The 25,460-nt window shown below is 45.8% G+C and overlaps 1 protein-coding gene across 4 annotated transcripts in view; it reads right to left on the reverse strand.

Moving 5' to 3' along the window:
• Positions 1–3,159: 3,159 nt before the first annotated feature.
• Wdr93 (WD repeat domain 93) overlaps positions 3,160–25,460 on the reverse strand; it is a 48,844-nt gene continuing 26,543 nt past the window's right edge. Inside the window, exons 9-18 of one of the 4 annotated variants that reach the window (XM_047541284.1) lie at positions 24,114–24,285; positions 22,201–22,271; positions 21,537–21,623; positions 19,784–19,903; positions 18,394–18,607; positions 16,952–17,015; positions 14,994–15,150; positions 14,483–14,687; positions 4,600–4,762; positions 3,160–3,279 (exon numbers count right to left, since the gene is read on the reverse strand). In XM_047541284.1, the coding sequence (XP_047397240.1) occupies positions 4,642–4,762; positions 14,483–14,687; positions 14,994–15,150; positions 16,952–17,015; positions 18,394–18,607; positions 19,784–19,903; positions 21,537–21,623; positions 22,201–22,271; positions 24,114–24,285 (1,211 nt within the window). In that variant the 3' untranslated portion in view covers positions 3,160–3,279; positions 4,600–4,641. Of the gene's footprint in view, positions 3,283–3,904; positions 4,763–14,482; positions 14,688–14,993; positions 15,151–16,951; positions 17,016–18,393; positions 18,608–19,783; positions 19,904–21,536; positions 21,624–22,200; positions 22,272–24,113; positions 24,286–25,460 lie in introns of those variants that run through there. The other 3 variants (XM_047541283.1, XM_047541285.1, XM_047541282.1) reach the window with 3 other exon arrangements.

Here is a 25,460-nt window from a genome sequence, read left to right on the forward strand (position 1 = left end):
TGCTCTGCGTGGGTCAGCCTGGAAGGGGACGGGTGGGGAAGCGGCAGCAAATGGGAACTAGATTAAACCAAAATGCCTCTGTAACAATACAACTCCAGTATTATGTATTGTGCACCAGTTACTTTACACATATATGCCTGAATGATAATTTTGCAGAATAAGAAGACTCCATAAGCAAGCCCAGTTAGGACTTGGGAATTGGAAGTCTCACTCCTGGTAGGATATTGCCAACTCCATTCATTGCCTCTCATTCATTATCAATCCCCACCACCACACACACCACTCATCCCCTTTCTGTATGGATTTGCCTGTTCTGAACATTTCATATTAAAAACATCATACAATGTGACCTTTGTGTCAGGCCTCTTTTTGAGCTTTTTGAGGTTTACCAATGTTGACTCTCATGTAACAGAACTTCATTCTTGATGCCCTGGGTTTGATCCCCAGCAGCACAAAAACAAAACAAAACCAAAAACCTTTTGATTGCCCAATAATATCCATTGTGCAGCATCGGCACAGTTTGTTTATGCATTCATCTGTTGATGGGTTTGTTTTATATCAGCTCAGAAACCATTCCCAGCTGTCCAGACTAGGCCAGAAGGGACAGAAATGCAGAGTTGGGGTCAGGACCTTGCTCTGCAGTTCAGGGACCCAGGCCTGAGCAGGGCTTACTCCGACTGGCATTTGGCTGCAGAGTGGGTTCCAAAGCTGAAACCTATGGAGGTAAGGAAGACCTCACACCTCTGCTGGTCACCCCCTTTCCTACAACTCCACTAACCATCTTGCACTCCCCTCCCAGGACCCTAACTGGGGTAGATGGGAAATCTTCCTTCCCCAGGAGTGACCCAGTTTAGAAAATCTATTTGCATGGCAAAGACCCAGTGGTTTAGGATGGGGAATTAAAGTTATTAGCAAGTCTTTTCACAGATAAGTGGAGCTCATTGGCCAGCCCCTTTCCCTGAGGAGGGCCTCTCCTCTGGCTCTGAGCCCGGGAGCAGCCCACTGTTTATTAGCACCTGGGTGTGAATTTTCATTAACACGTCCCTGCTAATAGTGGCTGAGACGGAGGACTGGAGATAGGAAGGGGTCACCTCCCACTGCTCCAGTGGGCCCATTCCCCCCTTTCTGGCCCAGCTCCATCTGCACCTGGAGGAAACCCGTTAAGTGAGGACAAGAGTGGCCAGCATCCAGAAAGGTACCCTGAGCCAGGTGGTAGGGAGTCCTCTCTCAATCCGGTTCTCAGCCAACCAATGAGATACCCCAATTACAGGGTCATTTTTAAGGATGAGCAAGTTTAAGAAGAGTGTCTAGGCCCCCACAGATGCCAAGTGGCAGCATTGGAATTGGGACCCAGGTATGACTGCACTGCCCCTGTGTGCTTAACCCTGCATGCACTGCCTCTGCTGAGTGCCAACTCGTCTCTAGATAGTAGTGTTACCGTGCTGGGGCCTTCTGGGAAACTGAGGCAGCACAAAGGCACCCTCTTCACCTTGGGTTCTTGCAAACAAGTCAGAAAAATTTCAGACATGTCCTTCAGAGTTATAGGCACAAATTTATTAGAAGGGATGGGAAAGGAGAACGGGGACACTCTGAGAGTGAGTCCTCTCAGAGAGGAACAGCGTGCCTCTCCTGCCCTCTAGTTTTATAAGGATTGCAGGGAAGTTTCCAGTGAGTCCCACCCAGATCCACCTCTTGACTTTTGACTGGCAGCAGGAGGACCTCAGATTTTCAAGTACAACTTCCATGACAACTCTAGGTCATTTAAGCCCATGCTGACTGGTTTTAATTGGAACCTGTTCCTACAGATTTTATGGTTAGGGAAGAATTATCCTTATCTCCCTGAATTGTGGGATCTGGTCTGTGTAAGGGTCACAAAGTCACCTACTTCGGGCTAACCTGTGTTCCTCTTATCAGCATGATTTCAGGGCCTGCATTTCTCCTTCAGATAACAGGTAGTTTCTTGAGGAACTTAACAAATTCAATAAACTTAAACCAGGCAGGGCTGCAGGTAAATTGCTTTTTTAAAGTGAAAGCATGTGGGCGGTCAGCACAGTGGGCCTATTTTATAGAATTATCCCCTTAACATCATATTCCCACCACTCACGTCTGCCTGTCCCCTATCAGTGGGTGGCATCATCAGAATCCCTGGCAGGGGGCCCCAATCTGGAACTGATGTGTATAGGCCCACTGGAGGAGGGAAGGTAGCCCAATGTAACTGCAGAGTCCCTGCTTGTCCCAGGGCCAAGTCAGAGACCACATTGTCCACTGTCCTCAAGTTCTGACCGTGCATTTGCACAGTGCCAAGTGTGAGCGTCTTCTTAAATTTTGCACTTGGGCACTTATCTCACCCTAGCTTCATTCCCCTGAGAAGACGAGGGGGGCGTTGTTTTGTTTTTTGGTACCAAGGATTGAATTCACGGGTGCTTAACCACTGAGCCACATTCACAGTCCTTTTTAAAATATTTTATCTAGAGACAGGGTCTCATTGAGTTGCCTAGAGCCTCGATTTTGCTGAGGCTGACTTTGAACTTGTGATCCTCCTGCATCAGCCTCCCAAGTCACTGGAATTACAGGCATGCACCACTGTGCCCAGTCAACACACAGGTTTTTGATGTTTCTGAGGGGTTTTATCACCCAGGAGGCTAGGATCTCTTAGGGGGTCATCTCAGTCTGATGGTGCACTGCCCTGAGAAAACTAGAGCCCTGGCATTCCAGTCTCCCATTTGGGGATCCCCAGCCTGGAGGGCTTTGTCAGGCCCTGGTTCTTTCTCTCTCATTCCTCTTTGGAATCTGGTACACAAGGTTTCTTTGCCTAGACTGTGTAAGGGTCCATCCCCAGTGTTAGAGGGCAGGGTCTGCTGGGAAGCTGAGGCAGCCAGCAGTCTTTTCTCACTGGTTTTTGTGATCACACCAGAAAGATTTCTGACATGTTCTTCAGAGTAGCAGGTATGAGTTTATTAGAAGGTATAAGAAAAGAGAAAAGGGGACACTCTCTCTTGAGAGTGGGTCCTCTCAGAGAGGAAAAAGATGGCATGCCTCTCCTACCCTCTAGTTTCATTGGGGGATCCCAGGGAAATTTCCAGAGAGTCCTACCCCGTTGACTGGTTCTAACTGGAACCTGTTCCTAGAGATTTAATAGTTATAGAGGAATTATCCTTAGCTCCCTGAGTTGTGGGATCTGGTCTGTGTAAGGGTCACAAAAGTCCCCCCTTTCAAGGTAACCTGTGTTCCTCTTGTCTGCATTTTGGATCTGTGCTTCTCTTGTAGATAACAGGTAATCTGCTGAGAAATATAACATAGCCTATTGAATTAAGCCAGGCGGGACTGCAGGTAAATTGTTTTTTAAAAGTGGAAGCGTGTGGGGATCAGCACCATGGGCCCAGTTTATAGAATTATCCCCTTAACCTCAGGTTCCCACTTGTCATGTCTCTGTGGTCCCTGTCACCCAACACTGAAAAAAATTAATTAAAAAAAACACCTGAATCCAAAAAAATTACTCTTGGACATCTAAGTTATCTCAGTCAAAAATTCCTTTTGCTGAAGGATCTTGAAAAAAATTAATCAGGACTTACTTGTTTCAGGCTGATCCAAGTCATGTAACCTGAGTCTCCATTTCTCTCTGGGTGAAATGGGGATTATGGTAATACCCACATTTTTCAAGGTTACTTAAGGTTTAAGTGTAAAACACACACTACAAAATGTCAGTTCCCCATCACCTTTGGGTGCTGTGTAAGGCCAAGAACATCCTCCTAAGCTCTGCTCCCTCATTTCTAAAGAGCTCCCACAGCACCTGATGTGTGGAGGAAAATAATCATTGGAAAGAGCTGCTTCTGCCATAGTGCTTTCATTCCCATAGTGGGAAAGGGAGAGGGCAGAAGGTCTTAGGTGGGGACCCCTTTCATGCTAGGGGACATTAAGCCAGTCAATGTTAGCACCATAAGAGATGTTGTGCCAGCAAGGGGCATGGTGTGTGACCCAGGGAATGAGTGAGTAGAGGCACAAAGGAAGCAGCCGACACAAATCCTGCATGCAGTCAATTTTCTGGAGCAGTTTATCATCATGGGTGAGGCTGGGTGAGACCCCAGGGCCAGGCTGTAACAACCTCCTGCAGTGCTCAAAGGAACCACACGGTGTCCTCAGAGAGGCAGACATTTCCTTAAGCTCCAGATTAACCCAGGGCCTGGAGCCTGCTAAGTGCTCCTACCACTAGGCCATAAGTCAGTCCTTCAAAGCGGTTCTGTAAAGGTTAGGAGCCCACATAGAGATGAAAAAGTGGCTGGAAAGGGCCACACAGTAGCTTCTGGGCATCTCGGTCATTTGAGGAAAGTAGCTTTCCAGGCCTGGGAGGGCCACTAGCTGGGCCCTGCTGGAGTCTGGGCCAGGTGGGAATGATGGGACACACACAGTCCAGCAACTTAGAGGCTGGAAACACTATCACTGTTTATTTGGGTGGCACATCTGACCACTGGAGGGCACTGACAAGAAGCTTAGTGTTCAAAGGTCCCCAAAATTTGCCTTTCCCTTGCCAGCCCTGGGGAGGTCCCAGACCACAAGTCCAGAGCCCTTGAGTTGTGGCTTTTTGTCACTGTGTCCTCTTACCTCAGGGCATTCTGGGGAGATGCTGCCTAGGTTGAAGCCTCTTCAGAGAGTCCCCGGGCAAAACTTCTTGACATTCTCTTTCTGGAGAATCATGGAGTACTTCCGAAACCGGACCCACAGCTCATTGTGCCCTTTCTCCTGGTTTTTCTTCAGTCTCTGGAAGCTGGGGACCACACAACCGGAGATGAGAGGCTTCCCCAGCCTCCCAGCTTCCCAGCCCCAGCGCAGGGCCTGGTCACACTGTGCTCATCAGAGAAGCCCTGGGAGATGGTACACTGCTCCATCACAGTGGCCCCAGGTACCAGAAAGCCTTTACCAAGGGAACAAGTGACAGGTCTAGTACTCTAGGCCAGATAGTGCACACCGAGAGGCAGGGGAGGGAATCGAGGAATGAAAAGACCATTTTCGGGGCTGGGGAGATAGCTCAGTTGGTAGAGAGCTCGCCTTGCAAGCACAAGGCCCTGGGTTCAATCCCTAGCACCGCAAAAGAATAAAAAAGAAAAAAAGAAAAGTCCATTTTCGCTGAGGTAGGAGGGCTGCAAGTTCAAAGCCAGTCTCAGCAACTTAGTGAGTCCCTAAGCAACTTAGTGAGACCCTGTCTCAAAATAAAAAATAAAAAGGGACTGAGGACGTAGCTCTGTGGTCAAGCGCCCCTGGGTTCAATCCCTAGTATCAAAACACAATAAAACAAACAAACCAGAAATTTCATTCCCAAATGAAACAGGCTCTATGTGCACAATGGACTATATTCAACCTTTAAAAAAAGGGGAAAAATGACACATCCTACTAATTTTAATGAACCTAGAGGACATTATGCTGAGTGAGTATAGCCAGTCACAAAGGACAAATACTGTATGGTTCACTAATCTGAAGATGTTTGGGTTTAGTTTTTTAAAGAATAATTTAAAAAATCAAATAAATGCATGTTCACCACAGAACAATTAGACTTCATTGTGTGTGAGTGGTGGGCCCTGTCACCTGGTAGAGGGGCTAGGGTGTGCCTGTGGGGGGAAAGGAATGCAGACTCTGCCCAGGCTTTTGTCCTGGGTGCTGGGGTGAAGTTAGGGTAAATGGAAAGAGAGACACTTTTGAGGAGAAAGACAATGATTGTGTCTTTGGATTTGTTTTGAGGTTCTACATGTGGAACATCTACATGGAGATAAACTAGTTCTAACTTTAAAAAGTAACCTATAATTGCTTCTTCTTCTTTTTTACATTGCTTCTTTTAAAGAAATAAAAACCAGCCAGATGTAGTGGCGCACGCCTATAATCCCAGCAACTCTGGAGGTTGAGGTCAGAGGATAGTAAGTTCAAGGTCAACCTCAGCAACTTAGCAAGGCCCTGAGCAAGGTGGCATGACCCCATCTCAAAATTTAAAAGGTTGGGGATGTGGCTCAGAGGTAGAACACCAATGGGCTCAATCCCCAGTACCAGAAAAAATAAAATTAAAAAAATTTAGGTGGAAGTGTGTAATACAAAGTTATGCACCTGTTTTTGACACTTGAGATCTATCCCGGAAGTCATTTCTGAGCAGCAAATCATAGATCTGCCTCATTCCTTTTCTCTATTTGCGACACATGGGAGAGTCAGTCTTCTGCTAGGACCATTGGGCTACAATGCACATCTTGGGACTGGAGCGTCTTTGCCCAGGTGTGGGAGAAAATGGGTCAGCTAGAAACTCAGATTCTGGACTCAAACTGCTTGGGTTCAAACCTTCCCTTCAAGCTGGTGGCCTTGGACAGGTGAGTTGACCTCTATAAGCCTCAGCTCTCTCTGTCAGTGGAGATAATGATGACAACAACAATGACAATGGTGATAAGTGTTATACCCATAAAGCACTTAGCATGGTCCCTGACACAGAGTAAATACTCACAAAAGTTAATTATAACAATACATAGGCTGCTGATAATTTGCTGGGTTGAGGGGTTAGAAAAACACAGTATCAATGAGTGACCATGCAGGAAACATGAACAGATGGAACTAGAACTAGAATTTTTGTTTGTTCTTCCAGTGCTGGGATTAAACCCAGGGCCTCATTCATGTTAAGGCAAGTACTCTACACTGAGCTACATCTCCAGCCCTTTTTATTTTAATTTGGAGACAGAGTCTTACTTGCCAAGGTTCAGGGACTGGCATTGAACTTGTGATCTTCTCATCTCAGTCTTTTGAGTCACTGGGATTACAGGCATGCACTGCTACGCCCCACTTAGATCAAGTTTTTAAAGGCAAACCAGCAGGGCCAACTGAGCACAGTATCACATGCCTGCAGTCACAGAGACTAAGGAGGCTGAGACAGGAGGATCACAAGTTCAAGGCTAGTCCCAGTAACTTAGTGACACCCTCAACAACTTAGAGAGAACTTATCTCAAAAAATGAAAATAAAAATAAAAAGGACTGGGGATATAGTTCAGTGGTAAACTTCCCCTGGGTTCAATTACCAGTACCAAATAAATAAGAAAATAATAAGGAAGACCAAAATAAAAACCATTAATGTGCTTAAAGAGAAAATGGGTGATTTTTAAAATATAGTCCTGGTGTGTAGAAGGGCTTTCTCTATGGACCTAGCAATAAATAGTGGACAATCTTTCCTGAGTACTGGCAATATCCTGAGACACAGGACCCTGTTTTCCTCAAAGGTAACCAAGGTTTGCCCTGGTCACACAGCTAGAGGGTATCAGATTCAGGATTCCATCCTTGCACCTCCCCTCTCCTCCCAACAGTCCAGAGCTTGCTCTCTGATTCTGATGCTCTTGACCACCAACCTCTGCCAAGCCTAAGGGAGATGACTGACAGTTCACACTTAGAACTTCTGTTTGGCTAAACAAGCAATCAAAATAACTTCAATCTAAAGACAAACCAGGAAAAATTTCTTGCAACATTGACAATGAAATCTTAAAATTAAAGAAAATGAACACTTCTATAGAAAAGAAACCCAGGGCAAACTGCAGAGAAGAAAGAGAATTTTACAATACCAGACACATAACAAAAAGGATAATTTTTAACCCTTAATTTCCAAATTAAAAAAATACCAAGCTGTTGATTTTTGCTTCTGTAGCCAGTGTGGGAGGGACAGGAGGGTGAGTTGGGGAAACCATTATCCCACAACCTATCCCACACCTCAAAGTCCACCTCCAAGAATTTGCCTTACAGGAATATTAGGGAAACCTTACCAACATGGCGACATGGTATAAAGGCTGTTCCCAGTAGTCACTGGGGGCTCTGGCTCTAGACCTAGGAAAGTGCTTATTTGTTTGCTGACATGGGAACTTGGTGACCTTAGTCCGTGATTAGGAAAAGCTGGTGGAGGGGAAGTGGCTGCCAACCAGATGGAAGAGTGGATGGTGGAGGAAGCAAGATCTGGGAGTCATGGGAAAGGGGGTGGCCTGGGACTCCAAATCCTGGGGTATGAGCTGGGTGCCTCTATCTCTGAGTCAGGAGGCAGGTGGGGTACAGGGTTGTAGGGTGACAAGGAGGAGTGGGCAGCTAAGGGACCAAAGCCAGAGCAGAAATGGGGACAGATGGCTACTAGGGGAGTAAGCAGAGAGAAGCAGGTTCAAGCCCAGGGTGGTGCCAACTCGAGTCCACAGTATGATTTCCTCTGACTGCTCAGCAGTGAGGAAGGAGGGAGGCAGCCTGGTTCATCTGATGCTGGGCATTAACTGGCCAGGGGGGTTTGGGAACCCCCAAAAAAGGCCTTTAGGGGAGGCACATCCCCTCCATCATCAAGCACAAAGCGAGTGCTTCTATTGTTTTAGGAAAGATACTGAAAAGGTGTATGTTTGTGTGTGTGTATTCCACAAAGACCAGTTGCCTCTTTGAAAAGGGGGAGAGAAGCTGGAACATCCGGGAATCCCTGCACAAAGGCTTTGAATTGAAATAGCCTGATTTGAGCTCTATGACTCTACAAATAACACTGGCAGAGGTTCAGCCCTTCATTCCTCAAGAAAGGCAAAGGATTGTCAGGTGAAATCTTAGGGACTGAAGCAGGAGGATTGCAAATTCAGAGCCAGCCTTAGCAACTTAGTGAGACCGTCTCAAAATAAAAGATAAAAAGGGCTAGGAATGAAGCTCGGTAAAGTACCCTGGGTTAAATCCCCAGTACCAGAGAAAAGGAAAAAGAAGGAAAGAAGGAAGGAAAGGAAAGAACAGGATTGTTAGGAAAGGTTTGTAATTTTGGTCCCTAAGGATAAAGGGTGCTTCCTCCCACCTTGATGACCATGTCACCTGGCATCACCCAGCACTTGCTGCCCCCTCAGCAAGAGAGCTGTGTGCTGTGTGAATTGGGGACTATTGGGTCATTCAGAAGCCCAGTTTCTGGCAGAAAGCTAGGTGTAAAAGCCTGGACCTTGCAGGGCTTTGAATATTAGGTGACACTAATTTTGTCTGTCCCCTGGTGTCCTCAAATTTCTGTCCTCTTGTGAATAGCCAGAGATGGCAGACACGAAAACAGAGTGTTCAGGCCAATGAAAATGGTGCCCTGGGGGACCTGGGTGGGAAGGAGCAGGGGTCTATGGGGCAGGTGGCACATTTGGTGCTCATGGCCTCCTTTCAAAGCCCTAAAGACAAGCTCTGTTTCACACTGGCTGTTTACCAAAGTTCCAGCACCACTTTGTGAAAACCCTTTGGACAGACTATTGCAAGTCTGAAACTCCGAATCTATTGCCACATGAATCCTTACAGTTTCACCTAGTTTTAAGAGCCAAGGGAAACTAGAAACAAGGAGTAAACAGAAAAGAGATCATATGAGAGAGAGAGAGAGAGAGAGAGAGAGAGAGAGAATATGCAAGTCAGGCCTATAGCACGGGCCTATACTCTCAGTGACCTGGGAAACTGAGGCAGGAGGCACACAAGTCTGGGCAACTTAGCAAATCCTGTCTCAAAAAAAAAAAAATGCTGGAGATGTAGCTCAGTGGTAAAGTGTCCCTGGGTTCAATATCCAGTACAAAAAAAAAAAAAAGGTGAGGGGTACAAAACCTTTGGGACCTGTATGGATAAAACGAGGAGAGTGCAATGTTAATGACTGCATCTAGATTGTGTGCGTGGAAATGCTATCTCAAAGCTGCTACATGCTTGAAAAGTTACACAATGAAACACTAGGGCATGCTCTTTGGGAAAGCCCTAGACCTCAGGCCCCAGAGCAGGTAGAATGGGAAGAAACTTCTTTAAATTGAGTGTTTCCCAATTGATCTCTGGGGCCCAAACTAAAAAATGAGTTGCCTGAGGCATGTGGTTCAAACACTGTGATTAGGATCAAGTAAATGTCCCTTCCAGTCTGATCCCTGAGTCTGTCTCACGCTGTCCCCTCCAACTTCCCCACAGCTCACACTACTGTCAGTCCCAACCCCTGACCCTGGCCACCAACACCCCATTGATCAGTTCTGCTGATTCTAGCCCTCTTCCCTACAGAAGGTTCCAGAGGATCCAGTCCTCTGCACCCTACCCAGCAGCTGCGGGCCTTCCTGGGGAAAGGCTAGGACTGGGACCTAGTAGCTAAGCTGTGTTGACAAGGAGTGAGGCAGTTGGGAGGACAGAGTTGGAAGAGTCCCTTCCATTCCTTGTCGGGGGTGCCAGGATGAGCCTCCAGAGATATTCCAGAGATAGGGAAAGTCAAGATAGAAAGGATCTTTTTCTCTGTATCCAGGTAGCCAATCATACAGTAGTGAAGTAAATTACAGACAGCCTTCCTGTGGAATATTATACAGTAATGAAAAAAAACATTTTTACAAATGCTTTAGATTGGATGTTGAATGTTCCCAAAGACCCATGTGTTTTTACTTGGTCCCATGTGTTCAAGGTGGTAAGCCTAGTGGGAGGTCCTTAATTCATTGGGGATATGCCCTCTAAGGGAGTTGAGGAACTCCAACCCCTTCCTCATTCTCTTTTTGCTTCCAGATCAGAAGGGGAATAGCCTTGCTCTACTACACCCGCCTCTCCCATGAGGGGGGTATCTGCCTTGCCACATACAAAGCCACAGTGCCCATTGATTATGGACTGAAATCTCCAAAACCATGAGCCAAAATAAGCCTTTTCTATTTATAAGTTATTTATCTTGGGTATTTTATTACAGAGATAGTAAATTAACACAATAAAAATGCTTTTCTCAAAATTAAAAAGATATTAAGTTGTGGAGAATGATGACAGATAATGGGAGAGCAGTGTCTGAGATCGGGGTCCCTGATGACCTCATGGCTGTGGTATGCCTGGTGCCTAGAATGTTTCTGTGCACAGCATGCTCAGCTACTATGGTAATGCCCTGCATGAAAAGGCTCTGTGCAAGAGTCCTATCTGCTTTGACCTTGATCTCAGGCACATAACTCCTGGGAATAGAGGAATTATGCTAGACAGCCACAATGTTTCACCAGGTCTGCTACTCCTGAGCCTGCCTGCTTGACAGTAACTTTAAACAATGGACTTTCTTGAGAGCTACACAAAGTTCCTAACATTGCACTTTGCAACTGTGGACTGCAACTGAGGAAAAGCTAAGAAGATGTTTCTAGTTTCTGTAGCTTTCCGGAATACAAAGAATAATGCTTCCACAATCTTTAACCTGATACTGAGACATATATAAATAAAGATTGCTGACATAACTCTTTAGATCTGCTTCTCCATCAGAGAGCAGCACTCCACCTGACCCCAGCTATTTATCTTCAAAATCGGATGTGTTTTTATTTTCTAACCCCCCATCACACCTCACCAGAACCCCAAGTTTGGCTGTGCTGGTTGTGGCATTAAGTTATATTCTAGAGTGAAATAAAGTCAGATAAAAAGTGGACATGTGACAAGATCTCAACTTGTTGACAATGTCAAGGTAAAAGACCTAGAAGGAAATATTAATAGTGGTGCTGCTGATTTTTGGTGGTAAGATTATGAGTTATTTAAACTTCCTATTTTGGTTTGTATTTCCCTGTTCTCCAAATTCCTACGTGTGTGTGTGTGTGTGTGTTTATATTTATAACTTTTACCAGAAATAGTAAATACATTTTTTTTGCAATGGGAAATTACTCTATCAGAGTAGTAGATCTATATTTGAAGCAACTTTCATGGGTTGATGCAGGTGTTTGGAGGGACTAGGTCACTTCAGGTGAGGCTGAGAAATGTCAGTCTAAGGCTGAGTGGGAGGTGAGCTGCCTAGAGCTGGAGCTGCTGGCTTTGAAGTTGGAAGGCTCACCTTTTCAAGGCCAGTAAAAGAAGGGGGCTAGGCACACTGGCACAAGCAGTGGTACACACTTATAATCCTGGCTACTTGGGAGGTTGAGGCAGGGGGATTTCAAGTTTGAAATCAGACTCAGCAACTTAGCAAGACCCTCAGCAATTTAGAGAGACCCTGTCTCAAAATAAAAAATAAAAAGGACTGGTAAAGTTTCAATGGCCAAGACCTTCCCACATACACAAAGGAGGGCATTAGATGAGAATAGAACAAAATGGAAACAAGTGTATTAGACCAGGAATTCTCTGAGCCTCCAGTGAGAAAGCCAGAAAGCTCCAGGCCATGCCTCCTGTCCCCAAGAGAGCTCCTCCTCACAGCATGGGTAACCTCATGCTCCTGATTTATTTCTCCACCATTATTTTGAATTGTTTGACAAGACAATGCATATATTTTTTGTAGAAAAGTTGTAAATAAAGAAAACAACCATGTATCCTTCCACCACCCAGATACAACCAACATTTTTATTGCTATACACATTTCCCATCTTCTCTCTTACTCAAAGTCAGGATTATACTGTAAAAAACACTTTGTAACTGCTCCCCACCTTTATATTTTGAAAAATTTCAAACCGATAGAAAAGTTGCAAAGAACTTTCACCTAGATTCACCAGTTATTGATGTTTTACCTCTCCTCCCTTTAATAAATATTTTTCTAGATTTCACCATCTGTTAAAATTTTCATTTTCTTTCTGTTTCTCTCTGTAAATATTTTCCTAGAACACTTGAAAGTATTAGACATCATGGTACTTCGCCCTAAAGTCTTAGCAGCAAAGGTCAGAATAAGAGACCTCCAGATAAGGAAGAGCTGAGCGTTGCTGGTAAATCTTTAATCGGTGGCAGTGTCAACAGTCCCCTTGTTCATTCCCTTTCCCTCACCTGAGACTGATTGAGACCATATTTCTCTCTTAATGAACGGGCCTGCTTCCCTCCATGAGAGACTGAAAAGTCACTGGAGCAACAGAGCACAACACAACAAGAACGTAAATGTAGCAGTTAGAGGACTCAAGGCCCTACATTTAAAGCCCAGCACAGGAAGGAAGGAAGGAAGGAAGGAAAGAAGGAAGGAAGGAAGGAAGGAAGGAAGGAAGGAAGGAAGGAAGGAAGAAGTAAGGGGGGCAAAAAATGTGACAGGTAAGAGATGAAAGCAAAGAAGAGCAGTGGTACCATCTAGTGGCGACATTTGGAATTTCCCCAGGTATTTTGCCTTAACAGGAACCAGACACATCTTCATGCCTACCTTTTATTGAGGAATCACCGTGTGTCCGCCACTTTACATATACTCTCTCACTTAATACTACAAACCCTAAAAATTAGGCATAATCAAAATATCCAGGACACAGTCTGTCACAATGCACGTGTTTGAATGAATAAGAAAACTGAGACTCTGAGAGGTTAACTGACCCAAGGCTCCAAACGTGGAGTCTAAATAGAAAGGAGAAATGATTATGAAGGGACAGGATGCTATGTTGATCGAAGAGATCCCAGAAGCTCAAAGGTCATATTACATAAGGACGTGGAGGTTCTGGAAGCCAACAGACCTGCCAGTCCAGTCACTCAGCTTCGTAGGTCCAGGCTTGGGATGAGGATCGATAGCCCCACTGATGACCCCATTCCACACAAACTGAGCAGTTGGATGCTGGTGGGAATCACCAATAAGGACTTGCAAATTCTTAGAAATTTACTGAGATGGATTAGAAGAGGTTCCTATTTTTCCAGGATGGGCTGAATACAGTTCATTGTGCTTTCAGAGCAGAAAGGAAAGCAAGACAAGAACTGGGAAGAATGGGAAGGGGAAGAGGAAGAGGAGAAATTCACACATAAACCTTGATCTAGATGATGGAAAGTGGTTGGCAAACACTGAATAGTTTAAGGCTTGAGCGTTCGCAAGGTTTCCATCGCAACTCTTCAACAGGTGAAGGAATGGGCATGACTGTGTTTGAATAAAACTGTTTTTACTAGGGGCTGGGGATGTGTCTCCATGTTAGAGATTTGCCTAGCCCTCATAAGCTTTAATCCCCAGCACTGCAAACAACAACAACAAAACTTTATTTTTAAAATCAACAGTGGGCTGATCTGGCTCATAGGGCCATAGTTTGTCAACCCACCAGTGCCTTTTAAAAAGCCAAGTGTGCTTTTTAAAAAAGGGATTTGGGACTGGGGGTACAGTTTGGAGGTAGTGTGCTTGCCTAGTATGTGTGAGGTCCTGGGTTCAGTCCACAGCACCTCCATAAATAAATTGAGAAAATAAAAAGATGGTCATAACAGAAAAAAAAAAAAAATTCAACTGAAGCCTTCCTCTTCTACCAGCCTGAACTAATTACTCCTTTCCTACTAATATGAGTGTGGAGTGGCCTATGGGGTAGCATCTTTCACTTAGGGAAAAAGTATTTTATTTTTTATTTTAATTTTGGTGCTGGGAATTGAACCCAGAGGTGCTCTACCACCAAGTGCCATTCCCAGCCCTTTTTATTTTTATTTTGAGAGGGCCTCACTAAGTTGCTGAGGCTGGCTTTGAACTTGCAATCCTCCACCTCAGTCTCCCGAGTTGCTGGAACTATAGCGTGCACCAATTTAAAAGCTGAAAGGATCTTCCACAAAACAAACTGCACTGTTTCTTGACCCAGAGACAACAGATCTCTGGGGGGATCTGGGGGGGGAAAGACGCAGAATATTTTACCTCTTCTGGAGAAAACACTGGCATCTTTCCTCCAATGGCAACACCCAGGGGAACACCTTGTTATCTCTCAAGTCCCTTAGAGGAACGGTGCAGTTTTTGGAGATATTTTCCAGGAGTGGGTAGTCCTCAAAATCGAAACAGAACACAGAATTCCAAATGTCGTTGGCATTGTCTTTGGTGGCATCAGTTTCATCTGGACAGCCCCCTGCCATGAAACAAGGACACCATGGCACTAAGGACATCATGCTTTCTCCATGGCACTGTGAGCACACTGGAGTTGTGGGGTGCTGCTCTCTGCTTATAAAGGGCAGGGTCATCAGGATTGGATTGCTCTGGTAGAGCAGGAGTCCAGAGAAAAGACCATGCCAGCATTCGATCAGAGAACTCTGTGTAGACCAGGCTGCAGAGTCCTTTGGTGGAGGGGAATGCAGTGGGGAGGGGCCGTGGGGTCGCTGGGAAGGGTCAGCAGGGCCTAGGTCTGGGCAGTAGCCCTCACATTCCCCTTCCATACCGTGGAGCAGGAAACACGGATGGTGTGAAGACACAACAAATAACGGCTCCCAGGGCACCTCCAGATGGTAGGATCTGGGGGGAGCAAAGGCACAGATGACTTCAGCCTTGGCTATATCCATGAGGTTCACAGAGCCATTCTTGGAAAAGATCAGCACCTGGGAAGAAAAAGAGATGATGAGGGTCCTACTAGACTTGGTCTCCCACAAGGCAAAGTGTGAAAGGCCCTGTAGTGTGAGTGAGAGAATATAAGGTGGAAACAGACTCCATGGGCACTTGGGCAGCCAGCCTCTGGATCCATCCCAGGCTGCTAGGCGAAATGCAGATGTGAGCAGATGCCTCCTTCAGGGCTAAGCTTGGCAAACCACCCTCCACATACTGTCTGATCCAGGGTACTGCTTCTCCTTTGACCCGCTTTGGGTGCTCCTTCTATCTGGCCAACCTTCTTGCTGAAGAGCTCACCCTCCTCATGGCCAAGTTCCAGCTCCTCACCTAGGCTCCTGCAGCACTCTCCTCCCACCTCCTGTGGACCTGCTCAATTCAGCTGCACTCCTGGCCTGAGATCTGAGATGGTCTCTCCTGTCTGGGTTCTTTTCTCCCCAGAGTGAATAAACCAAACTCACCTAGGTCTTCAAAAGCCCTCCTGGACCCTCCATCCCCTCCTGCTGCCATGTGCTTTCCTCTCACAGGGGAGGGTCTCTGGCCTCTGCACTCCACCTCCTACTGTCTATCCCCTCCTCAGACACTTGCTCCCATGAGGAGGTATCTGGCTCTCTTCAGCATAGGACACTGCACTCTCACCTCCTTCAAACCCCTCCCCGAGCTCGCAGGACACCTCCCAAACCTGGAGGGATCCCTCTCAGTTACTTTGTGAGCTCATTTTCCTTGCCCCATAAGCAATGGCAGTTCCCCCTGGGAAAGGACTCTCACTACTCACTTGGGAATCTGCTGGAACCCCTGGCTTCAAGCACCAATGACTCACTAACTGGCTGGTGAGCATGGAATGGACATTTTAATTTAATTTTATTTGCTGTACTGGGGATGGAATCCAGGGCCTCGCACATGCTAGGCAAGTGCTCTACCACTGAGCTACAGCCCCAGTCCCCGGAATGGACAGTTTTAGCCCTGAGCTCTCAGAGCCTCCCCTGGAAATCCTATAGGCCCTCATCTTCTGAAGGGCCACACTGAGAGTCACAGACTCTCTCTCCATACCTGTGTCCCATCAGATGGGCCTGTGGAAAGTAGGAGTCAGTTCTGCTGCTCAGAATGAGCTGAACACCTCCCTATCCTTCGGCCGCAGTCAGAGGCAGCCTACCAGGTGGGCTCCACCTCCTCACCTCTCTCCAACTCACCAGCCCTCTCAGAACATGCTGCGCCCTGCTCTGTCTCTCCATGCTTCAAGCCCCATCTCCTAGGAGAGCACATCTGTACCTTGTGCCTGGAGCACAGGGCACCCCATGGGCTGGTACCTCCGCCCTCTACCCCACCCCGCCTGTTCCCTCTCCACACCCCACAGAGCTCTGATTCTATAGTCACCTCAACTTCCTGCAGTACTAAGGACCACCAATACTCCCTTGTCTAGATGGTGCTGTCTCAGCCCTGGCCCAACTCAGTTGTCACCTCCCCTCCCTCCCTGCCACCAAATTCTGCAGATCAAATTAGGTGAATCTCACTCTGTTCCATGTATTCATTACAAAATCATCACAGTTTTTTCCTGTGTTCTAGGGAAGTTGATTTTCTAAATTAACTGTGAACTCCATGAAGTAACAAACTTTCTCTTGTTAGTTTTTTCTTATTTTTATTTATTTATTTATTTATTTATTTATTTATTTATTTATTTATTCATTTATTTATGCTGGGGATTGAACCTGGGCCTCCTCTCACACTGGTCCATACTAAGCATATGTTCCCACTGAGCTACACCCTCAGTCTTGGATCTTTTGGTCACAAGAAACTTACCATGCCAGGTAAGGTTGGGACTGGGGCCACTGCACAGATGGCTTTATCCAGATGCTTTATGGGTCTGTAGGGGGAAAAAAAATAGACATTCTCCTACTTTAAAAGTTTCAAAATTTGACTATCCTTTCCTGGGCATATATCTTGGGGAAACTGTTAACATGTACACCAGGAGACATGTACACGTGCTAGCAAAAAGAAAAGAAAAAAAGCTAGGAACAATTTCAAATTCCATTAGCTGTAGGATGCTTAAGAATTGTAGTATATTATACAAGGAAAATAAAAGAACTGAAGCCAGCATGTGTAACTCTCAGGAACAATATTGTAAAGCAAGTTAGAATAAGAATAAAGACCATTGAAAAAAAAGTTGGAGAGTATGTACAATATGGTTTCATGTGTAAGTTTCCTAAATATGCACAGTTAAACACTTTGTTGTTTAGACGCACAACATACATACATGGTTAATTCTTAAAGGACATCAAAGGAATGATGAATTTGGGAAAATAATGTGATAGATAAAAAAAAAGAAAAAGAAAAAAGCAAGTGACCATCAAAAGGCAGAGTCTATTTTTCTGCTACTTGAATGTAGGAGTGACCTGGGGATGAGCTTTGTCCAACGGGACATTAGCAACTGTGACATAAGCAGAGGCTTGAAAAATATTCGTGCGTGGGGACTGCTCTCTTGCTGCTGGGCAGACTTGGGCTAGCATGTGAGGAAGCCTGAGCTAGCCTGCAGGAGAGACCATGAGGAAGGGAACTGAGGTGTCCTGGCCAACAGCTTGCCAACTGCCAGGTGTGTGAGTAAGGCCACCCTAGGACTCCCAGCCTCAGGCTGTGCTGCCATCTGCCTGCAAGCACCTGTAGTCCAGGCAAGACCAGTGGAAGACCTACCCAACTGAGTCCAGCCCAAATTGCTAATCTATAGAATTAGAGGCCAACGATGACTGTTTTCTCAAATCATCAAATTTTGGGGTGGTTGGATAAGGTGGCAGTTGGTAATCAATCACCTTTGCAGGGCGCGGGGGTGGAGTAAGGAGGATATGACCAGGGAGAAGCACACAGGGAGTCTTAACGGAGCTGGAGACACACATTTCCAGTGGGCAAAGTATGTTTTCATCGTAACACAAACACACATCCCATAGATTCATTTGCGTGCATAAAATACTTTTTAAAATAAAAAAAAGGAGACCTTTAGGGAAACTGACGAAAGATTACGTTGGCAGAATTAAGCCTTTCTCAGTCAGATGAGGTATGAAAAATGCCATCGAAAAATTTTTTAGACAAATTTTTCATATGCACATTACACTTTTGATCTGAGAAGTCACCAGGGGAATGATGACTATAGAGAAAGTGGACTTTAGCTGGGGAGGCTGTCAGTCTTTACTATGAAATCGTGTCGCCTGTCTGGCCCATCATTTGCTCCCTCCTGTCCAAGAGCCACCAACCTCTCAACAAGCATACTGATGGTGGGTCCTTGGGTCCCACTGGCAGCCACTAGATAAAGGGAAGCATCTGTGCACAGCACTACACATTGCATCTGGGATTTCACTGGTCCCTCAGGAAACATGTTCCGTCTTTTGTGGACCAAGAAGTATTTTAGGAAGTGAATACTTTGGCAGATACATCCTTCAGGAAGAGCAATGACCCCAAGAGGGAATCCTAGAGAAAGTAAACACACAAGTCAGTTAGCAAAGGGCCCAGGAGGGCCACAGGCACTGGACCTGTGACCAGCAGTGTATGAGAGATTCGTGGGAGATAAGAGCAAGGTCAAGCGATGCATGTTCTCTGTAAGTGAACCCAGGAAACCCAGCACCCAACGGGCAAGAACAGCCCCTTCCTTTATGGAAAGGAGCTGGGGAGGAGGCGAACCATTCCAGGGAGGAAGGCAGAGTCAGCAGAGAATGGAGGGAGGCTACAACTCAGCCAGGGGCTGAACTGCAGGTGAACACAGGATGTGAAGGTGGGTGGGCTGGAGACGTGGTTTCAAAAAGAGAGCGGGTGTGCACATGTGTGACCAAACAAGAATTTATCAATACCTAGAAAAAATGTAATGAAGCTGTTTGTCGAGGGCTCATAAAATGGCAAACCACAGCTTCATTAATCCATGTTAAGTTTGGTTACAGGGAGCCCGTCCCCTGGAGGCTGATCCAGTCAGGGGAAATGGAAAGCACTGATTTCTGTACTTGCAGAGCTGAACCCAGAACCCTGGGACTCCACCAAGGTGCCTCCTGTTCAGAAGAGCTGCTGGTCTTGTTTTGACCACTTTACAGGTCTCTTTATCCAATATCAAGAGTTCCTGATGACTGGAGCATGGGTGGAATAGCACAGAAAGAAGACTGAGAACCTGGGAGCTGGGAGAAGGAGGGCCGAGGCTGTGGGACTCTCACTGTGCTGAAGACATTTCTTCACTGGAGTGTGAAAACAAAGGCAATGGTCACACTCCCAGGGCCCAGAACAATGCCAGGCACAGAGCATGCCCTCAGTAAATACTTGAGTAATGGGAAGTGTTGGCGCATATTATGGTCATTAAGAGTTTGCCGAATGAATGAATAAGGGGAAAGCAGGACCAGCTGTGCAAGGTGACTATATAAACTTACAGGTAACAGAAGGTCCAGAGCCTCAGAAACAAGGTGGCAAAGCAAGTTAGAATAATGACCATTGAAAAATGAGTTGCAGAATATATAGAAATGTGGTTCCATCTAAGTTTACTAAATATGCACAGCTAAATATTATATTGTTTAGAGATATAGTCATATGGTCCAGAGCTCCTGGAGTCTCACTGCCCAGAGACCCATCAGGTGGTTTATAGAGAGGTGGGGGATGGTAGGGACTCACCTTCAGCCAGGTCCCACAGGGTGAGCACACCATCCTCACAGGCCAGCACCAGGTAGGAAGAGGAGCAGCTGAGCTGAGAGACTGCAATGGGCGCAGCACAGGGCCACACGCCCTCAGGGTCTAGGGAGAGGACACCACTCACCAGGCTGCCCCCAGGCCCTGCCCTGCCTATCTCCTTGACAACCTGAGACTCAGACTGATGCCTGTGCCACAGGAACACCTGCCTGGACTCCACCTCATTCCTCTCTATGCAGTGCCACTTTTCCCTAAGGACAAGAAAATAAGTCACAGCTAACATTTAATGAACGCTCCCTATGTGCTAAACATTGTATAAGGCATTTTACAGGAATTGTAGCATTTAACACTCAAGAGCTTCTATGAAGTAGGTCCTATTAGTACCCCTAGTTTACAGATGAGGAGACTGAGGCAGAGGAGTAAGTCTTTTGCCCAAGGTCACAGAGCCAGTCAGGACAGAAGTAGAAACTAGAAGCCAGGCTGCCTGGAAGAGGGATAGAAGGAAGTATACTCCCTCTTTGTGAATTTTTAAGGTGTTTTTTGACAATGTGAAAGTACAACACAAGTGTACAGCTCAAGAACTTACCAAAGCAAACTTGCTCATATAATTGTCCTCATGGCTTTGCCTAACAGCAATTACCACCTATATTTCCTTAGTGCCCTTAAATTTCAAAGGTTTTCACATACAGAGACTCTGGATTTTGTCTACACTACAAACACATGCAGTAGACAGTGATGGTGTAATGAATTAGCTCTGTATTTCAGGTGAGACTGATCCGGGTGTGAAGTGACTAGCCTGGGACTATACAGTTTGCAGATAGCTGGGCAGAGATGAGCTAAGCCCACCTTCCTTCTGTAACAGGGGTCTCTTTCATGCTTTAAATGTAAACCAGGGGTGGCTTATTTCTAAATTGACTTTTTTTTCTTTCCTTTTCTCCCTCATCCCCTCCCTAACAGTGGGGGAAGTAAAATTAGCATTCTTCCTGTCCTAAGTCAAGTTATCTGTCCTCCACTGCCCACAAGAATAAAGAAACTCTGGATCTGGAAACAGGAACAACAGCTCTCTCAAGGCTGTAAGCTGAACATTAAATACAACTACCGACAATGCTACTTAGAAAACAACCCTGGTATACACCCACCTTTTTTCCTATGGTACTGAGAATTGAACTCAGCGGGTACTCTACCACTAATTTACATCCCAAGTCCTTTTTATTTTTATTTTGAGACAGGGTCTTGCTAAGTTGCCGGGCCTAGCCTTGAACTTGGTCATCCTCCTGCCTTAGCCTCTTGAGTTGCTGGGTTTACAGGTTATGTGCCACCATGCCCAGTTGTTGTATTCCCTTTTTAAAGCCCTTTGTTCCCTGTTACAGTGAGAGTCAAAGCCTCTGAGACCTGAGATTACTATGTTTCTCATTTGCTAGCAAATCAATAAAATCCCTTTTTCCTTTTTCTCAAAACCCTGTCCTTGTTATTGGATTGGCATCAGGGAAAGGACTTAGCTTTCAATATCACTTCCCTTGTTGTGAAAGGAGCCTACGGACCTGCCTCTGGGCTTTGTCCCTATAGACCTATCATCTTGAAGAAACATGACAGTTTGGGGACAGAACACGGAGGTCACGCCACAGCTCTGGCTCCCTAAAGCAACAATGTTGCATCAACTGCACAACCAGCTAAGCTGGAGAAGGATGTGTCCTCATAGCTCTGAGCTTAGGCTGCTCCTGTCTCATTGGTAAAGTACCAGCTTTATCCTTCAGAGTTCTGTTGAGTGAATAGAGGAAGAAGTTGTGACTTCCAGTCCAGTGGATGCCAAGGATACAGGCTACTCCTGGGAAAGAAGAGAAGAAAGAGGTGTCACATAAGAAGTCTGGGTGTCCTTCTCTTAACATGGAAGGTGTCTGCTCAGAGGAAGCTGGTTGGAAGTCAAAGTGGTTTGTTGTAATGGGTAGCGCACGACAGAGGGATGAGCTTCCTGAGTAAGAGGGGCTGGCCACCCATGGTTCTGTTCCTAGGGTCCACTCGCCTTCCTGGGCAACAAGGACATCTTAAATGCCCCTCAGCTGTTTTCACATCTTCTAGAAAATTCGTGTCCACTTGGTTGTCAGGGTTTTATTTAACATTTGCTTCTAGGTGAATTCACAACTGAAACAGCCCAGCAAACATAAGCCCACACCCTCCTGTCAGTCACTCCCTGAAGGCAGTACTAGTCCTCCATTATCAGAGAATCTGGGCTGAGGAGCTACAGAAGCAAACAGGAACTGTTAGGCTACAGCCATCAACCTTATTTCCACCTTCATTCCCTCTTATCGCACAAGGTTTGCATGTGGAACACCCCTAGAGCTTGCTGAGGGATTTCCCTGCAGTGACTCCTTGCTAGGACAACCACCTGCTGCATGTTCACTTACCAGAAGGGCTCTTGGCTTCCGCTGGCATTGAAACGAGGCAGCTAGGAAGGAGGAAATGGAATGTGGCCATACTGGGAAAGAAAGACAGAGTCAGAGTCATGCAGACTCCTTGGCAAGGAGAGAGGCTGACAGAATCCTAATACTAAGACCAGAAATGCAGAGTTAGGATGAACCTTCCTAGGGGCACAAGGCCAATCATGGTCTAGATGCTGGTCCTGGTGGGATGTGTAGACCTTGGAGGAGGGCGAGGACAGGTGGAATTGTGATTCACTCGCAGGCCAGTATGGTGTTGGGTAGCTCCTGCCAGAGAAGACTCTCCTTTGGTGAGCCACCTCTGTTGTCCAGGAAGATCCTTTAAAGAGCAATCTTGGGTGATCTGCACAAATGCTCTCTTATCCTGGGTGTAATATAACAGAGGTGTTCTGGTAAACTGAGTCTTTGAAAAAAAGAGGCCCTGATTTATACGGTTTGCAAATTTTCATGGTATAGACTTTCCCACCCAGGGCAATTTACAGCATTTTAACAGCTGTCTGCAAAACCCCGAAATGTCTCCCTTGGCAGTAGGAGTGGCTGCAGTGCACCACTGAGCCTGGCTAGGGCTCCGGTTCTGTCCCAGGAAGCAGCCAGGCAGCTGCCATTAGGACATAGTCTTCAGACTTTGTGTCCTGAAGTGAGGAAATCTGAGGTCCACTTGGCAGTAAGATGAGAGGGTTCCTGAGACCCACAGCAGCTAAGAAGAGGGCTTGTCCCTAAAACCAGCCCCACTACGCTACTTCAGATACCTTGGCTCAGTTTTCACCCATACAAGATGTGGTTGATGAGGCCTAACTGCTGACAGGTGTATCCGTTAGAAGTAATGTATTGTGATAATTAAATAACTATATACCTGTACTACTTTACATTTAGAAAGGCAGGAAGGAAATGAAGAAAAATGTTAACAGTGGTGACTTATTTCCATTTTAGAATATTCTGTTTTTCTTTAGAAAATCAGGGAAAAAAATTTAAAGAGGAGTCATACATAGAATTCAATCCTTATTTCTCATCTCTGTAGGTAAATATTCCTTCTTCTTCTTCCTTCTTCTTCCCCTTCCCCTTCCCTTTCCCCCTTCCCCTCTCCTCCTCCTCTTCCTCCTCCTCCTTCTTCTCCTTCTCCTTCGTTTTTTTCCAATAGTGCTGGGGATGGATCCCAGGGCCTCTGACACAAGCTAATAAGCAAGAGCTCTATCTACTACCTTTCATTTAGAAAGGCAGGAAGAATGAAGAAAAGTGGTGACTTATTTCCATTTTAGAATCCTCTGTGTTTTTCTTTAGAAAATCAGGGAAAAAATTAAAGAGGAGTCATACATAGAATTCAATCCTTATTTCTCATCTCTGTAGGTATATATTTCTTCTTCTCCTCCCCCTCCCCTCCCCCTCCCCCTCCCCCTCCCCTCCCCCTCCCCCTTCTTCTTCTTCTTCTTCTTCTTCTTCTTCTTCCTCTTCTTCTTCTTCTCCTCCTCCTCCTCCTCCTCCTCCTCCTCCTCCTCCTCCTCCTCCTTCTTCTTCTTCTTCTTCTTCTTCTTCTTCTTCTTCTTCTTCTCCTTCTTCTTTCTTCTTCTTCTATTTTTTCCCAGTACTGCTGGGGATGGAACCCAGGGCTTCTCACACATGCTAATAACTAAGGGTTCTATCACTGAGCTATGCTTCCAGCTATTCTTCCTTTTAAATCCATGCTATCAGTCTTTGTTTTGATTAAGTTAAAACAAGCTCCATTCAACATTTCAAAAAACCTGCTGAAGTTCTCTACATTTCCCTAAACCAAAAAGAGCTTTTAGACCTGGGACTATTTGGGTCCTTGGATTGGTTCCTATGTGTACTGATACAGCAGAAGCTCCAGAGGGTCCCTGGGGAGCAGGGGGCTCCTCCAGGCTTACCTGAGTGGTTCCTCCTCCCACTCCCCATCCAGGAACTTCCTGTAGGAGGCCTGGAAGATTTCTGCTTGGCGTTCCCACTGACTCTCCTTGATGAAGTGATTCTGCCCAGAGCCCAGCCCATAACAATCTTCTATCTTTGCAAAGACTTCCAGGGGACTTTTAAATGTGGTTCCTAGGTTGCAAATATTCCAGAATTAGTCAAATCATCTGACTTCCCCTTTTCTCCCCCTTCCCCTAATCTCCCCCTACTTTTTCCATGCTTCCCACTTTCCTGAAGAAGCCCCATCCTCAGAAATCCATTCTTGCTCTGCAGTGGGTCTGTGAGCCCAGGTGTTGAGTGGACCTCGCCCCTGCTCCACCAGCTCACAAAGCCCAGGCAGAAAGCAGCGCTCTCCCTCCTGCGTCTCCTATCCAACATCTTTCTCACTGCTTCTCGATTATAGAATCTCTCCAAAGAAGCTAGGGAAACGTTTACAGTGCTGCTAGATCACTTTAGATCACTGCGCTATCTCCCCAACAAAGCTGAGCCCAAACCTGCCAGTGACCACGGCTTTCCAGTTGCTGCTGAAGACCCACATAATTCAGTCGACTCAGCCTTTTCCTACGCTGATGTTTATCCAATTACCTTCCTTTAAAAAGTTTCCTTTCTCTGTCAATCATTTTTTCACCATTCCACTTACCAATACCCTTTTGTTTCCTTCTTTTCCAATGGTTCCTATATCCACAGTAACACTGGGTGATTTATTCTCTGGGTCCAAACCCTGAGTTTAAGAATTCTGTTCTCTTTGGAAGGTGCCTGGGTTCCTCGAGTTGCCCCGGAAATTTCATAGTGCCCCAGATTGCTTCCACAGACCCAGCTATCTTCAGTTTCTTGGATAACTTTCTAAGGTTTTATAAACACACAGTATCATATTATTCTGGAGTAGTTCTCAAAGGGTGATACCAGACCCACAGGGTCAGAGTCACCTGGGACTAGAACAGAAATGCTGATTCTCAGGCCCAGCCTAGATCTATTGGAATAGAAACTCTGGTGAGACCCAGCAATCTGGATTTACTGAGTCTTCCAAGTGAGTCTGATACAGCCAAAGTTTGGAAATTGCGGTTATGCCCGAACCTGCATTTTCACTTAACACAAAATCTTGGACATCAGTTCACATTAGTAGTATAGATTCTTCTCATTGTTGCTTATTTTCATTCATTAAGCCTTTTTCTTATTGTGAAATGTAATACACATTCAGTAAAAAGCATAACAATACACATCTTAGTAAATTATTCTAAAGCAAACACCTGGTACTGCCTACTCAGTACCAGATTATCGCCAGCTGCCTAGAAGCTTTGAAAGGGTCC

Source organism: Sciurus carolinensis, chromosome 2 (assembly GCF_902686445.1).
Source record: "Sciurus carolinensis chromosome 2, mSciCar1.2, whole genome shotgun sequence".
Lineage (NCBI taxonomy): Eukaryota > Metazoa > Chordata > Mammalia > Rodentia > Sciuridae > Sciurus > Sciurus carolinensis.